The sequence below is a fragment of the Penicillium diatomitis genome (assembly GCF_028827545.1).
Source record: "Penicillium diatomitis strain IBT 30728 chromosome Unknown utg000013l_segment0_segment0, whole genome shotgun sequence".
Classification (NCBI taxonomy): Eukaryota; Fungi; Ascomycota; class Eurotiomycetes; order Eurotiales; family Aspergillaceae; genus Penicillium; species Penicillium diatomitis.
This window is the reverse complement of record NW_026623185.1, coordinates 196,483-210,846: the sequence shown is the minus strand read 5'-3', so window position 1 is coordinate 210,846 and position 14,364 is coordinate 196,483. Positions and strand designations below refer to the sequence as shown.

The 14,364-nt window shown below is 47.6% G+C and overlaps 4 protein-coding genes across 4 annotated transcripts; 1 reads left to right on the top strand and 3 right to left on the bottom strand.

Annotated features, from left to right (window-relative positions):
* Nucleotides 1-2,754: 2,754 nt before the first annotated feature.
* On the bottom strand, nucleotides 2,755-3,502 carry N7539_008520 (uncharacterized protein; the record flags this gene model as incomplete). Its single annotated transcript, XM_056938115.1, has 2 exons — nucleotides 2,755-3,134; nucleotides 3,184-3,502. The coding sequence occupies 2 exons, from the start codon at nucleotides 3,500-3,502 to the stop codon at nucleotides 2,755-2,757; spliced, it is 699 nt and encodes a 232-aa protein (XP_056786497.1).
* A 2,520-nt stretch (nucleotides 3,503-6,022) lies between these two features.
* N7539_008519 (uncharacterized protein) lies at nucleotides 6,023-7,402 on the top strand (the record flags this gene model as incomplete). Its single annotated transcript, XM_056938114.1, has 1 exon — nucleotides 6,023-7,402. The coding sequence occupies one exon, from the start codon at nucleotides 6,023-6,025 to the stop codon at nucleotides 7,400-7,402; it is 1,380 nt and encodes a 459-aa protein (XP_056786496.1).
* A 977-nt stretch (nucleotides 7,403-8,379) lies between these two features.
* Nucleotides 8,380-11,030, bottom strand: N7539_008518 (uncharacterized protein; the record flags this gene model as incomplete). The annotated part of the gene is made up of 5 exons (XM_056938113.1): nucleotides 8,380-8,643; nucleotides 8,706-9,019; nucleotides 9,071-9,174; nucleotides 9,235-9,834; nucleotides 10,564-11,030. 5 exons carry the CDS (start codon nucleotides 11,028-11,030, stop codon nucleotides 8,380-8,382), a joined length of 1,749 nt encoding a protein of 582 aa, XP_056786495.1.
* Nucleotides 11,031-13,896: 2,866 nt separating this feature from the next.
* Nucleotides 13,897-14,327, bottom strand: N7539_008517 (uncharacterized protein; the record flags this gene model as incomplete). Its single annotated transcript, XM_056938112.1, has 2 exons — nucleotides 13,897-14,034; nucleotides 14,097-14,327. Coding segments are annotated over 2 exons (369 nt in total), but the record flags the coding sequence as incomplete, so codon positions are not given.
* Nucleotides 14,328-14,364: the final 37 nt, after the last annotated feature.

The window sequence follows — 14,364 nt, the reverse complement described above, 5'->3', positions numbered from 1 at the left end:
CTACGATGATTGGCTTAGCGATTTCCTTTACGATATCTGCGGAGATTTGGCATACAGTTGGATTCGATTGTTTGAGCTAGAATTGAAATACTCTAACCTAAGGCCAACATGGTAGTCAGGATATGTAAAATTGATGAATCCTCGGCGCTTGTTAAAAAAGTGTATAACGGTTGTTACTGACTAGATTCTAAAGGTCGACTAGACGAAGACAAGGTTCCACTTCTCAATCATTTGCTGCGTGGAAAGTTGCTTGAACATTGCACGAGAGTCAGCCTAGAGATCGAGGCACGCAACATTAATTGTCTTCAGAATTCACTAGTTCATCAGAAGACATTTGCCAAGATCCTTGACGCTTTCCGAGATTAACGGACGGGCCGAAACGAGCCTCTAGATAAGACTTTTGAGAGTCGCGAGAGAGCCAAAAGTCCCCGGTTCCATTATAAAGCCTTAAAGAATATACTACAGCCTAGAGTCATCTTTATTTTCATCGCGTTCGGAATGGCTCACTTACGCCCGATTTTATCAGCAACAACAATTAGGCAAGTTGTGGAAGTGACGCCGAGTTCACGTGAGGATTTGGCGGACTTGACTTCCGATTTTTGTGTTGAATGGCTGTCATTTTGCCGCAGGGAGAGCTGCAATAAGTCGTTAATATAGCTGACACGAAATAACCCGACGTTGGCCTACGCATGTTATAGCAATGACTCGTTGTGCACTCCGGGGAGGGTCCCTCATTTCTCTAGAGGGGCCGACACTGCAACAATGCTGGGTGGCCCAAGAGATTTGAACAGACCCAAGAATAGGGAACCTAGAGCTTGTCATCGCATACAAGTATGTTTTCCAAGGTTTGTATGCATCTCACAACTGATGGAGAATCATGTGAAAGCCCGCCATAAATAGGTCAACCCGTGCCTACTCTCTCTTATATGTAGGTACCTTGTCCTCCCTCCAATCTCAAATTTGACTGAGCCCACAGGGTATTCTCATTCAGGAATACCGTTTCACAGTCCCATAGCTGCATAGTAACGACGATCGCACCAGGTTGGGAGGATTTTCCTGGCATCATCGCAGAAATCGAGGCCCAGTATATATCGACTGTCTTTCGTTTAAGTGAGCATGGTAGTACTGTATTATGGTAGTAGGGAGCTTGGTGCAAAAACAGTTGTATATGGCTGGTTGTCTTGGGGGACACGAGAAAATCGAAACGAAATTCCAAATATTAAAGCATCTGTTTCCCCTTCCAGTACATACTAGACAAAGTAATCTAGCCAAACTCACTCCATATTGAGCAGACTATGACAAGTAGCTTAGTATTCCTCTTTCTGTTCTCGAGTCTTGATACCCTCGTTAAGTGCACCGATCTATCCTCTTGGGACGTAACACAGACACCATTTTCAACCAGAAAACATGAGTCTGTGTTCTTAATTTTTTTACTCACCTAGAAAGCAGCCGAGTTCCAAAGTAAGTCAAATCCTGGATAGAATCCCTTATCGCTCCGCAGACCGCAGAAATAATCCTGGAAGCATGAACATTCAAGTTTCCTGTACCACAAAGATGCCGCAATTTCATCGTCAACTGGTTGAAAAAGGAAGATTGTCACGCCCGGTTTGAGAAACGAGCTCACTGAGAACCTGGTCATGGAACTCCGATGAAGTTTCCAAATGCCAGCCCACCTATTGTGGAATTAAGAAATTTGGAACTGCATAGAGTTAGATACTAGAAGATTAAGCTAATCAACGTTGATTTTAGGGCTTATACAGCCAGACCTAATCGTGTGACTCCCGCTTCCTCAGTCGCCCACCAGGAAGCATTCATGGCTAGTCTCTCTTTTTAGCAGAGTATTATGGGTCTAGATTGATACGATCTAATAGAAACTTGGTAGACAGCCACAACAGGGAGCTGAGGACGAGTAACTGTTATTGCTGGATTCGAGCTTTTATCACCAGTCTCTTCGATCGTCTGGGTTGAAATTGAAACCCATCAGATAAAAACTTGCGTTTCACACATTCCACATGGGAGTTAAGTGGTAAGTGATCCCCAGAAGTACCAGCTCGCTCCGTTGTTTCCTGAGTAATAGTGTCACCAGCTATTGATAGTGCACTTGCGCCTTTATTAGGCGTATGCGAATGAGGATTGTGATCAGCTGAAGACAGTTCGGAAGAGAAGGAGAGAAAGAATTTTGGGTCTACGTTGTCTGAGTGAACGCTCAGGACAACAGGGCCAAAGAAGTCTTCCCGTTCCTCGTAATCCGAGGCTAAAGGGGGCCATCTCCTATAAAGTTCAATAGAAACTCTCCCGGTGAAGCCGTGCCACCAATTGGCTCCCTTTTTTCGTTGTTGTCCAGCTGATTCAATTATCACAATCCCCTCTGACTGTTTGCGTGATGCACGGACTTGAGTACCGTGATCGTTCTGGTGAACCCTAGGGGAGAAGGTAACAAAGAATCTTGGGCTTTTTCCTTCCAAAGAGGCGACCACAGCACCTCGCCCAAAGAGATTGTCGTCTTGCCGGAAAGTCTCTAGACTGCAAGGTATCTCTAGCGGAAAAAAAGCCGTTCGGATGATGACTTGGTTGACTAAAAATTCCATTGGCTTTTTCGGCCCCCTCTGGAATCCTGGGACATGGAATCGCATGGTCACACGGCCTTCTTCGCTTCGTCCCTGTAGCGGTGTGGATCTATTTGTGTAGCTTGGCAGCGAGCTTTCTGTAAAATCAAGTCTCAGAGGTTGCATCAACGCGAATAGCAAGGAGTCACTAACGAGGGAGCTGAATCCCATCAAAAAATGCTTTAGCCTGTAGACAATCTGCGTTCCGACAGTGCTCCATGTGATCGTGAATTGCCGCTAGTTCATCGCCAATAGCAGTAGATACGGAAGAACCCCAGGTCAAGGCAGTTTTGCCTAAGGACCGGGCTTTGTTGGTGTTATCCGCTGCTTCAAGCGATGATCTGGGGTTTGTAAGTCCTATATCATAGGGGCCACTTGAAAAGCCCTTCCTGAAGGTATTATCCGCTTGAATTGATATTTCTTGTGGGGCAGCGTTGCGGGTTACCGAAAAACTATCAGGCATACTGCGGTCCTTCTTGGGTTCCTCGGTCCCAGAAGTTTTTCCTTGATTCGTGCTTTGCTCGCTCCCTAGGAAGACTCAGCATACTAGTCTCAAATGGATATTAGCTTATCGTACCTTCGTACCCCTTCATAGCGCTTTCAATCCTTGCTGCCCCAAAGGAGTTTTCAAATGAATTCCCAGTGAATTGAAATGCTTTGCGGTCCGGTTGAAACTGTTCGAATGACGGAAGGCCTGTGAGATCCTCATGGACTGGCGACCTGATGGACACATGAATAGAAAACGGATCAATAGCTGCTTCATGCTCCCCCAGATGGGCGAAGTTTCCACTGGTCAAGGATCCCCAAAACTCTGGTGTAGTCATTATCTCAGTGTCGGCATCGGAACCAAGTTGGTCTGGCTCATCTTGACATCGACCGTCGTCAACCCGGGTCATGTTTGGATCAGAAGCTGAGTATAAAGGGGAAAGATTACCTTCGATCAATATGGGATTGGCGAACGTGCCCAACTCAGGGGCAATCTTAGTGTCGTGCCAGACCATTTCAGGCTATTTATACGACCAAGTCGGTATTGGACAGTGTACAGGAGTGGTTTACCTCCCTGGAAAGATATGGTTAACCGGTAAACTATGAGGGCGATCGCTTCGGAGAGCAGGCTTAAATACAAACCGTCGGTGAAATTGACACCACTTGTCTCCAAGACGTCTTCAGAAGTATTTTTTACCGTTTTGAGCTCCTGGGAATCTAGTATTGTTTGCGACGGCTAGTCGCAGGCCGCCTCTGGCCCCCGCCCTGAATATTTCCGTCCCGGGCCCCTGGAGCGCGCTCAAGTATACTGAATCGCACGTGATAACGCTAGTCTCTAGCGTTCGTGGAATGAACGGCTCACGATTGCTACTCAAATAGTTGCGGCCCCGCGTTTCTTTGAGTTCCGTAACAAAACTCAAGGTAAAGTTCCTAGAGCAGCTGCTAGTCATCCTGGGGAAGACGGAAATTTATTAATTTATTCATTGATTACCTCTAGAACTAATCTCATGCGAACAGCCCCAAGCCTTCCGCCGAAACGAAGCTCATTAGACCCATACAAAATTTATAATCCCGTCGCAGACTTAGTTGATTAAGCAATATTGAAAAAAGCTAAAGTGGACTGTAGATATGTTACGGACCTCAAAGAAGCGCGGGGGCCGCAGTTATTTGAGTGACGACCGTGAACCAATCATTCTACGGACACTAGGGATTAGCGTTGTCACGTGCGTTTCGGTATACTTGGACGCACCCCAGGGGACCCAAGGCAAGGACATTCAGGGCGGGAGCCGGGAACAACCTGCGGCTAACCGACACGAACAATACGCCATAGTCTTAGCACATCAATTAACACAATATTAAGCCTTGTGCATCTTTTGCTCAGTTACGTGGCCTCATTCAGTACTAAAGCGAACACTGTCATTTCCCACCACCACCCGCTATTCACTACTGCTACTCGTCACCACCGCCTCTCTTCACCCTCTCTCTTCACCCCCACCCCCCTCCCTAATTCTTTTCACCACCCTCTCTTTTCACCACCCTCTCTTTTCACCACCCTCTCTTTTCACCACCCTCTCTTTTCACCACCCTCTCTTTTCACCACCGCATCACCTGTTTAGTCTGCCTCAACAATTGGAAATGAACTGCTGAACAGGCCATTCTGTTGTTTTCTTAAGGGAATATACTCTTTCCTACTAGCATTTAATTTTGCTCGCAGGCCTAAGGAGTAGTTTGGCTGATATTGGGTCCACCAGACTTTCCAATTCGTTAAACCTAAGTGCTTAAAGGGGTCTTGAGGAAGTAGGATGTGTGTTGGATTGAAGAAGGGCCCTTCTCCCGACTACAGGAACAGATTCCCCCATATGCTCTCACTCCCGGTTACTAAAGATCACGAATACACGCTAATTCTACCATTTGCCCGGTCCTGAGGAAATAGTTAATAAAAGGATTCGGGCTTGAGCTACGGTGGTGACCTTTAGGCCGCTGCCAGCAGATGAGTAGGAGAAGCTGGCCTTCAAAAAGAATAAACTATTTGGCACCTCCCGAACTACTGTTCAACCTTATTTCACTAACTTACTCTTTCCGTCTGTTCTACATTTTGCTCTGTGTATTTTTATATACATGTCCATCTCATACTCGTGTGCAAGACACCGCGGCAGTCTAGAAGGCCGCAGAGTCTTCTATTGTATTCGTTCTCCCCTTGAGAGGGATACGAAGTGTATTTGTTCCCAACATCTGGAAGGACTTCGTGATTGAAGGAATTGTCCATTTTTTGCGCACTGGGGGAGAAGATGTCGAAGTCGCATGTGTTGATAAAGGTTACCGATTAAAAGGACCGGTTGAGCATACCGAGGAAGGGTCTACACGAGTAGATCGGTTATCGTTAGACAAGCATGCAGTGCTTCCAAAATCGGAGTTTTCCCTATGGATAGATTGTTGGAATACAGTGAGAGTCGAAAACAGATTCCCCTTCAGACACACATCGATGGTTTCTCGGCTCGTACCCGAAACCACGCTAGGCCATATTTGGTTACTCTGTAAACAACCCCTGCTTAGCCGCATGCGTCTTAGGGTGTATTAGATTTCAGCGCGCAATGAGTCACTGTAAAATACTGGAAAACCCACATAGAAGGTTCTAGGTGAACTTCTCGAAGGTGGGGGAGGGAGATCTGGCGATCTGGCCTGATTCTGCCCGTCATTTGCCTTCTTTTTGCTGCCTCTGTCTTCTCTTCACTCACTCTTTTACGTGACAAAGGCTGTTTCACTGCTCTAGAGGACTAATGTAACTCTGGTAGGACAACTATGGTTCTTGTTTGTGTTACCCCATGGATCCTGCTCGCTCCTCCCGTTTCTATTCGCTCATGGTGCCTAATCAAAGCTGAACCGCCAATGTAAGCTGACGCAGGTGTCCAGAGATCCGATCGTGTATAGATATGAGCAGCAGCCCATATCACGCTGACTACATCTCTCAGCCCCAGGAGCTTGAACCATGGGAACAGGACTCCCAATATGCGCCTACCCCTGGATGCTTCCGAAGCCCTTATGCTACGCGATCTGCTTGTAGTCCTTCCCCATCTGTACTGCTCGACAATGAGCTCAGCCCCGCACGCCGATCTCGACAAGATACTCTACCATTGCTCCAGGAATTCGAATGGGAAGAAGGCAAGACCTACGACGAATATCCACCAAGCTGTATCCACTACTTCATAGAGTGGCGGGTCGCCCTCAACAACAAAGCCGTGGTGAAGGACACAGAAGAAGACTTGGTATTGGCCCCAAGCGCCTACTGGCGGTTATTCCTGGAACGGAAGCTGCAGTCTGTCGTAGGAGAGAAAGTCTCCCGCAACAAGAGGGTCAGGATTGATGACACGGCGATTATCGTGTCAGTCAACGATCGGTCCCAGCGTGATCTAACTAAGCGCTTTAACAAGACCGACATTGTCTGGACACCAATCGAGAAACAACTCCGAATGTGGTCTAGTCACTTTTGCCGTGGCAAGAGACTCACGCTGAGGGTGTGTTTCAATTATATCGAGGATTGCAATTCCCTGTCTGCTGGACGGAAAGGGGAGAAGAGAGGGAAATCTTCTGTCACGAAGAGGATGCTCGAAGATCGAGATGCACAGCTAGATGCTGAAGAAAATGCATGTGGTCAGCAAGCAATTTGGCGCCGCGTTTATGACTTGATGAAATGTGATTCAGCTGCATGCCACCTAGGCCCTTACTGCTGGCTGGATCCGGTAGGAAAGAAGCATTATCAACTCCGCACACAAACTCTCAAGCGACTGGTCACCTACGCCGAGAAAGGTGGCGTTCTGGAGACGCACAAAGATGTTCCTGATGAGATCCGGGATGACATATACATGGACGAGCAGCAGAGGCAAGATAAAGACAAGCGCAAAGCCAGTAACATGCTGGGAAGCGGAACGCCATACCCACCTATCAACATCAATGTTCTTCCGTCCCACCTCACTGGTCTGGACGTAACGGCTCCCAAGCGGTCTGATGGTTCGGCGAACCCGAAAGATGTGGGTCCCCTGAATATCCCAGGGTACAGAGACGTAGCCGTCAAAGAATACGGTGAGTGGCTCGCATCAAGTGTATCCGATGATACTCTCAAAGCTGCATTCCGGCAAGCGTGCGACGTAGCGTTGTCAGATGGCTTTGACCTTGAGCATATCTACAAGGATCAAAACCCAGAATTCTTCGTCGGCAAGGGAATCAAACCCGGAATTGCCAGAAGTTTCGTAGAGAATATTCGTGAATGGGTTGAAAACGTGAAAAAAGCGATGCCCGTTCCTGGGTCGATATAGAAGGCATAGTATTGGCGTTGGGGACTTGGCGTTTTCTTGCTTGTGATCAGACAAATTCCTGGCGTTAGGTGACGCAACTCTCTATTTTGTGGACAAGGGAATCGATTTTCTTCAATTTGTCCAATGACAAGCCAAATTACTTGCTCAAGTATCCCCCTTGAAGCTATTCGCCTGGCCACTCCCCAGGCATCGTCTCAATTGGTCGCGCGACTAAAGCCCAAAAATCCCCCACAAAAGAATCAGAAGGTTCCGACAGCCATATATACCAGTCTTCTGGATTTGGACCATAAGACATTCCAGTCACCCGGTGTAGGCCCCCATTGAAGTCCCTTTGAACATTTCCGCTTTCCCAAGTGCGCCTCTGTTTTGCTCCCAGCGCTTTCAAATTCAGGCCAGCGGCTTTCATATCCTTCAGCCAGGCCCGAATACCCACATGGAACTCTTCCTGGTCAAGCCACTGAACTTGGTTAAACTCTGGGAGGGATACTTGGGAAGCCAGATACGCTTCCAAAAATACCATAAATAGAGTTTTTCCATCGACTATTTGATGAACATCCACACCAACCCGCAGAAAGTCGAAGAACAAAGTATTCCACGACTCGCAAATAGCTTGCCATCTTGCGTGACAGTGGGCTCTGGCAGGCCGAGAGAACCTTTGGTATCCATTGCCGACGTGCAGATTTCTTCGGCAAGACATTTGTAGGAAAGCCCGGCTGTTTCCTAGCTTTTGCGCGACGCAGTGCATCAAGGTCGTTTCTTTTGAGGTCAACGGTAAAGTACACTTTGTCTGGAAGTCTTGGGCTTCTAATGTGTCTTTTCCGAGGACCGTTTTAACCAAGTTGGGGGTATTAGTTGCTTCTTCAGCATAGTAGGAATATTCAGCATCAAAGACGATCTTCGATGCCACGGATATCCGCACCCACCGTGGCATTTGGTAAAACATGGGACAACAGTGTTGCTGCAAAAATATGAATTCTTCAGAGGTGCCATGGAACTCGGATAATATTCCTTCGGCTGCGTCCTGGGCATTTCCATATATGAAGTCGTGTGAATGTCGAAGTAGGGGGGCGTAGGAATGGTAAAAGCGGGTAGTCTTTATCAGATGCCGCATGTCTCCCATTCTCTAAGAGGAGGCGCAGAGGTGTCTTCAACTTGGAGAATCCACCTTCGACAGATGGGTCCACTCCCTGGCCCAGGAGGAACTCAACCACTTGTTCATTTCTATCAACGCAGATCGCATACTGGTAAGTCAGCACGAAAAAGCCATAATATGATTCAACTTGAACGAATATGGTGCACTTACATGGAGTAAACTCCGCCCGCTACCCTGCTCTCGGAAGAGTGGGGAGAGCTGTCCTGAGGCAAAGAGGTCCTGGAGATCTTTTAAAGTTCCTTGCCTGAAATAATAATCAAGTTCACTACTCCAGCGAACCTCATTGTATGTTCGAAGACTCCAGTCCCATCCGAAGGGAGTTTTCATGCTAGTTATTTCCAATACTCGAGATGTCATCCAGTAGGGGGCGCGGAGAAGCCAAAGACGACTTTTGCGATGGTTAACCCGTCCATTTTCCAATTTTGAACTCCGCACCAACGTCCCGGTTGAAGCCAGGTTCTTGCCTGAGAACAGTGGATTAGTTTCAAAGAAGTCGATCACCAAGATGGACTCACAATGAGGTGCTGAAACAGGTTCTGCAACATCTGCGTGTGAGGAAACTATCCCCAGATTTCTTATTTCCTCCGCGATGAAATTCGGTTGAGCCTGTATGAGCGCTCTAGTTTTGTCAGTACAAAGCCATCTCAGTCATCTAATGCACTGAATTCGTAAGACGTACCTGGTATAACACTGCTGGGATAACATAAGTAGCCGAACCACGTTATGGAGCTTTGAGACGTGCTTCTCAATCTTCCTTTCGCGTATCACCAACTTTGCGGCCCGGTAGGACCTGCGCAAACAGCTTGACGAGCCGACGTGATGCAATAAGTCCTTGCAAAGTGCCTCCAAGTCTTCCGCAGCGACTTTGCAGAAGCGCAAACTTTGTGAAACATGCTGGCTGTCTATCAGTGCTAACGACACAGATCTTCGTGATAAGTCGGCGTCAACGTCAGCCATTATGAAGCCGAGGATCTCGACTTCTCTCAGTAGCGATCTGACATCATCTGGTGCATCGCGCATCGAATCCCAGTAGCCTTTAAGTGTCTGAACAGACTTGCCGACTTGGATTGCAAGGGTCGCAAATGTAATGGCGCTAGACACGACTCCTACCAGCTCAGCCATGATGTCGATGAGTGAAAGGTTGATATCGAGAGGTGGAGATGAGAGCGAGATTTGTTGCTTCGCAGAGCTTGTAAAAACATTCGAGGTTGTGAATTTGCGCCGACGGATGAGAATGAAATCGTGCGCTGCGCCTTGCTGCCAGCCCCCAAATGCGCCTCTAAAATAGCGCCGAGTCCCATCTGGTAGGGGTGCTCTCAGCCTATTAAGAGGACCCTTTTAGCGCCCAGTCCCCAGCCTTCTGCTTATTAGATCTTGAGCCTAGGAGCTTGAGTTGATTTGTATACTTGCCGCTTTTACGTCATTCATCGCCCTGATCTGGTGTTGGCAGTCATATATTGATTAGGCGCCACAAAGACATTGACTTCTGGTGCCAAGTGAGACAATCTATCAAACGTAGCGTGTTTCAGGTGAAAACTTCAAAGCCAAATTGTGGTAGGATTCCGAACGTCAGGTATCCCAAGCTTCAATGGTCACCCCGGCGTGCCGAAAGTGACCTCTAGCACTCTCCTCTCTTGCACCGACCTTATCAATACACCAGTCAAGAAAGCGGTCAAAACCTTGGTCTGGATCTTCTTCATAGTACCTCCAGTTGCGCCTAATGAAACCCTTAAGCTCGGCGAAGAACTCTTCAATTGGGTTGAGGTCCGGCGAATAGGGAGGGAGATAAACCAACTTAACTCCAGCGTCAGCACACATCTGTGCAATACGTTCAGAGTGGTGAAACGATGCGTTATCCATGACCAAGACGGACTTCGGCTCCGGCCATCTTCCGCAGTGCCTAAGAAGCTGATCGATGAAATCTTCGAACACAGTGGCATCCGTTGAGCCGCGAAAGACGCGAGAAAGCACAATACCATCTTGGGCATAGGCAGGTAGTATTTGATACCGGTCATCACGATGGAACTGTGACACCTGTACGGGGGCTACACCAAGAGGTGACCAGCCTGTTCGTCTGAAGCCGATCCGTTTATCACATCCAGACTCATCAACGTAGATTAGGTGGTATGACTCAAATTCCGAGAGGTTATGAAGATAAATCTCTCGTAATTCTGCGTTCTGTTCCTTGGCCCTCCTTTGCGTGGTCTTTTTTGACCAACCCTTAAACGCAAGGGCCCTCCTGATACTTGAGCTCGTCACTAGCATACGAAATTCGTCCCAGAGAAAGACCGCCATTTCGTCAAGATAGAGACCAGGCTTTTCGAACAGGTGATCGCAGAGCGCTTCCAACATCGGTGGCGTTATGCTTCGTCTCCGACCGATACGGTTGGGGGGGGCGTGGACGCTTCCGAACAGTCGTAAATTTTTGCGGATATTTTTTATCGTCCGTTCGCTGCATTCAGCTGCCTCGGCCATTTGAGATGTGGTTAGTGATCGGCTTTGTATCATATCATGAATAAATTGCAACTTGGATTGGGGTAGTCTCGGTGCCATGCTGTGTATGAACCTTAGCAATTGTCGACGCAGTGGGTGTTGCGGATGTCAGGATATGGGAGTCTGACGGGCATTGAGGGGCAATGAGGTAGGAATGTATCAGGATTTCGGGTAACATACAATATTATACGTATTGCAGTCGTCCCGGAATAAAATAAAATCTATACTTAGAAAAGGATTATTTACGACTTTTACAGATACGGACTAGTCTCATTTCGGGTACGGGCCGAGAAACAATCCTTGTGTGTTCAGAGGGGAAACTGTTTTCGACTCTCACTGTAATGGGGGATTGGGATGAACCGCAGTCAAATCAGTTTCAAGTACTGGACTGTGCTCGGTTGGAACAAAGCGATTGTGGGCACTGATCTCCATGTCATGTTCAGAGCGCCGTGCTGGCATGGTCATAGCCGAAGCTATGGCTCTCAGCCAATGTGGCTGTTTGTGACCCTCACATTTATAACCAGCTCGCATACAATTGGCACCTGAAATAGACCGTCAACGAAGCATGTCAGAGAATATAGATGTTTACTTAGCGTGCACAGGGTTTACATACATGATGGCCTTTGCTCATCGCATTTCTTTTTTTGTGGCGACAAGTTATACAGCCAGTCTTGGTCCTATGGCTCAATGCACGCTTTGGCCTTGACCTTGGCTGAGTTATAGTTTCAAGGATCATATGTAAGTCACCCTGGGGAGGTTCAGAACCCGGTGCAGCACTGCAATACGCTTTGTTCGATATCTCAACAACTGGCTGCAAAGTAGGGATATTAGTGAGTGGTGTCTGTTTAGTGTAGCTCGTGACTTGCACATAGTTACCGGGCTCTCTTTCCATGGAAGTCGAGGGACCGACCTCGCTTTCACAGGGATTGATCTCTGAACAGCGCTGCCATTCTGAGCTAGACCGTGTAGCTTGCTGGCCATTAGTAGAAGATGGCGTATCTTGCTTTCCAATGCTGTTTGAGAATCGCTTTCTTGTGGCTCTTTCGATAATTAGTTTACGGTAGCAATCCACTATGGTATGTGGTTGGCAGATTCAAAATTGAGTTCTTTGGAAAGAGCCGGGCCAACTTTTGCATCATTGCTCCCATTGTCATGTCTCAGAATCTGCTTGTCTTTCGAGGACGCCTCCGGACGATTAGTATGATCCGTTGTTTCCCGGCTGTAGGGCGTAATGGCAAAGGAAGTTCGTTCGTGCTAGAATTTGCGCCGAGGTACACCTTGGAGGGCATACGACCCTGCGTACCATCGCACTCGAGTCCAAGGCTTGTACAGTTATTGCAGGTCGGTGAAGCCTCGTCGCAACGAACATGGCGACGGTAGCAGGTGGAGCAGCCAGTGAAACCGCGCTTGTGCCAGCGGCGGACGCGCTTTCGGGGCGGGCCGGACTCGGACGCGTGCGGCCCAGTGTGCGACGGGGGCCGCGACGGAACCCCCAAATCAGGCGACTGAGTCTGTGGAGGCGATTGCGTGGCTGGCGACGTTTTCGGCCGTCACTGGAGTGCTAGCACTGCGAATCTCCATGTTAGGAAGGCGGGACATGGGGCGTGAAGATATGAAGACGTCTGGTAACACTCTTAGAATTCTGACGATCATTTCGGAAATAGCAAGCGTATACACACTTCCTTTACTAATTCCGTCAGAAGACTCAGCCGACGGCAAAATCCCGCTTGGACTCTCATAGACTCGTCTAGGTTTGATGGCACTGGTTAGATAGTACTAGCGACTGGGAACTCAAGTCAGAACGATCCGCCGGCTCTACTATACCTAGAAGTAATTAGCAAAAGTTTCTACACGATTCGCACGATCCAACGGGTACCTAGTTTGTAATTGGAAACCATTATGGGACTTCTCACGTGACAATGATTCTTGTAGTCTATCAATATATTCAAATTCTGATCGGCCCTTAATTGGCCGGGAGATTGAGGACTAAGGACCTGGGAAGATCGTTGCAAGGGGCTCTTTGTTTGGACCGAGTGTTTCGTTTATATGCACGGAAATCTCTTTGATAGCAGAAATATACCTGTAGCTGTCTTGTTTGGTAACTTTCAAGCACAAGCAATCTGGTTTAATAGCTAGTCTAGGCTCACTGTCTTCTTTTTCTAATAACGATCTGCCCTTTTGGGGCTCTCGCGATGGTGGACTCCGCAACTGACATTTATTTCCTATCGTCTGGGTTCCCGAAGATTGCTATTAGAATGGATAGAGCGATCTAGAAATGATTCCCCTAGCTATAGAGACTTGGGTAGGATCAGTAGATTCCCTGGTAGTGGAAAGTCTCAGAGCCGAAGGAGGTAGCTGGGAGGGGGCATGCTTTCTATGCGAAGGCTTCTTCTTCTTGTTGCATAAATAGCCAAAGCCTTGTTTGTAGAGTTGGGCTTATAAGGAGAGATAGCTTCGATCTTGGCCAGAGAATAGCATATATCTATCCTTAATTTCTTTCTCTGATAGGCTCCGATGCTGCTCGAACCAGCAGGGTAAATCCCTGGCCTCCTCATGAGTCCAGGAACGGTTTTGGCCTGAAGAGGTTGTTAGTGACTTTGCGGAACTTTCTGATAAGGTTAGGTCTACTTTTTCGATTCTTACCCTGCTTAGTTATCTTAGATCTATCTGAATCCTTGGGGGTTATGGATGTTTCCTAGTCGATTCGAGTAAATTTGCCCGAGATCTTTCCCTGAAGCCCGAACGCTAAGTACTTTTCTTGTAGTTTTCCCATCCTTCTAAATAGCCCTGTCAAAAAATTATCGATTTTTTGATTTACTGGATGGGCACTAGTTAGCAGTGTGGATGACTAAGTAATAAAGAAATGCGGGCTGTACAAAGATTGCAAGGTGAGATCCTTCCGAGGCTCTATTTGAGATCGAGTCATTTTGACAATATTGGTTTCCGATGCCCCGTCACAATAATATGAATAAGGGTTAACAAGCTGCTACGGAAGACCGGTAGCAATAAAGTTATGATCCCCCTTGACCACCTCTAACAATGCCTGACCATTATCCACGTGGACATGATATTTGCTATCGATCTGCTGTTTTGTGTTATATGTTGAGGGTAGGACAATATTAGCCTAGGAATAGTGCATCCGGCCTGATCGGCCTCTAATATATGCGGTTTGCATTCTCTGGATAGGGAGCAAAGTCTATCCGCTTTAAGATCGCTAGTAAGAGGAGTATCAAAGACTCGCGCAAGGTTCACGTCCGCTTGCAAAACAGCCTGACAAGACTGCAATATTTCGAGAGTTGAAAGCAGTTTTTTTTCT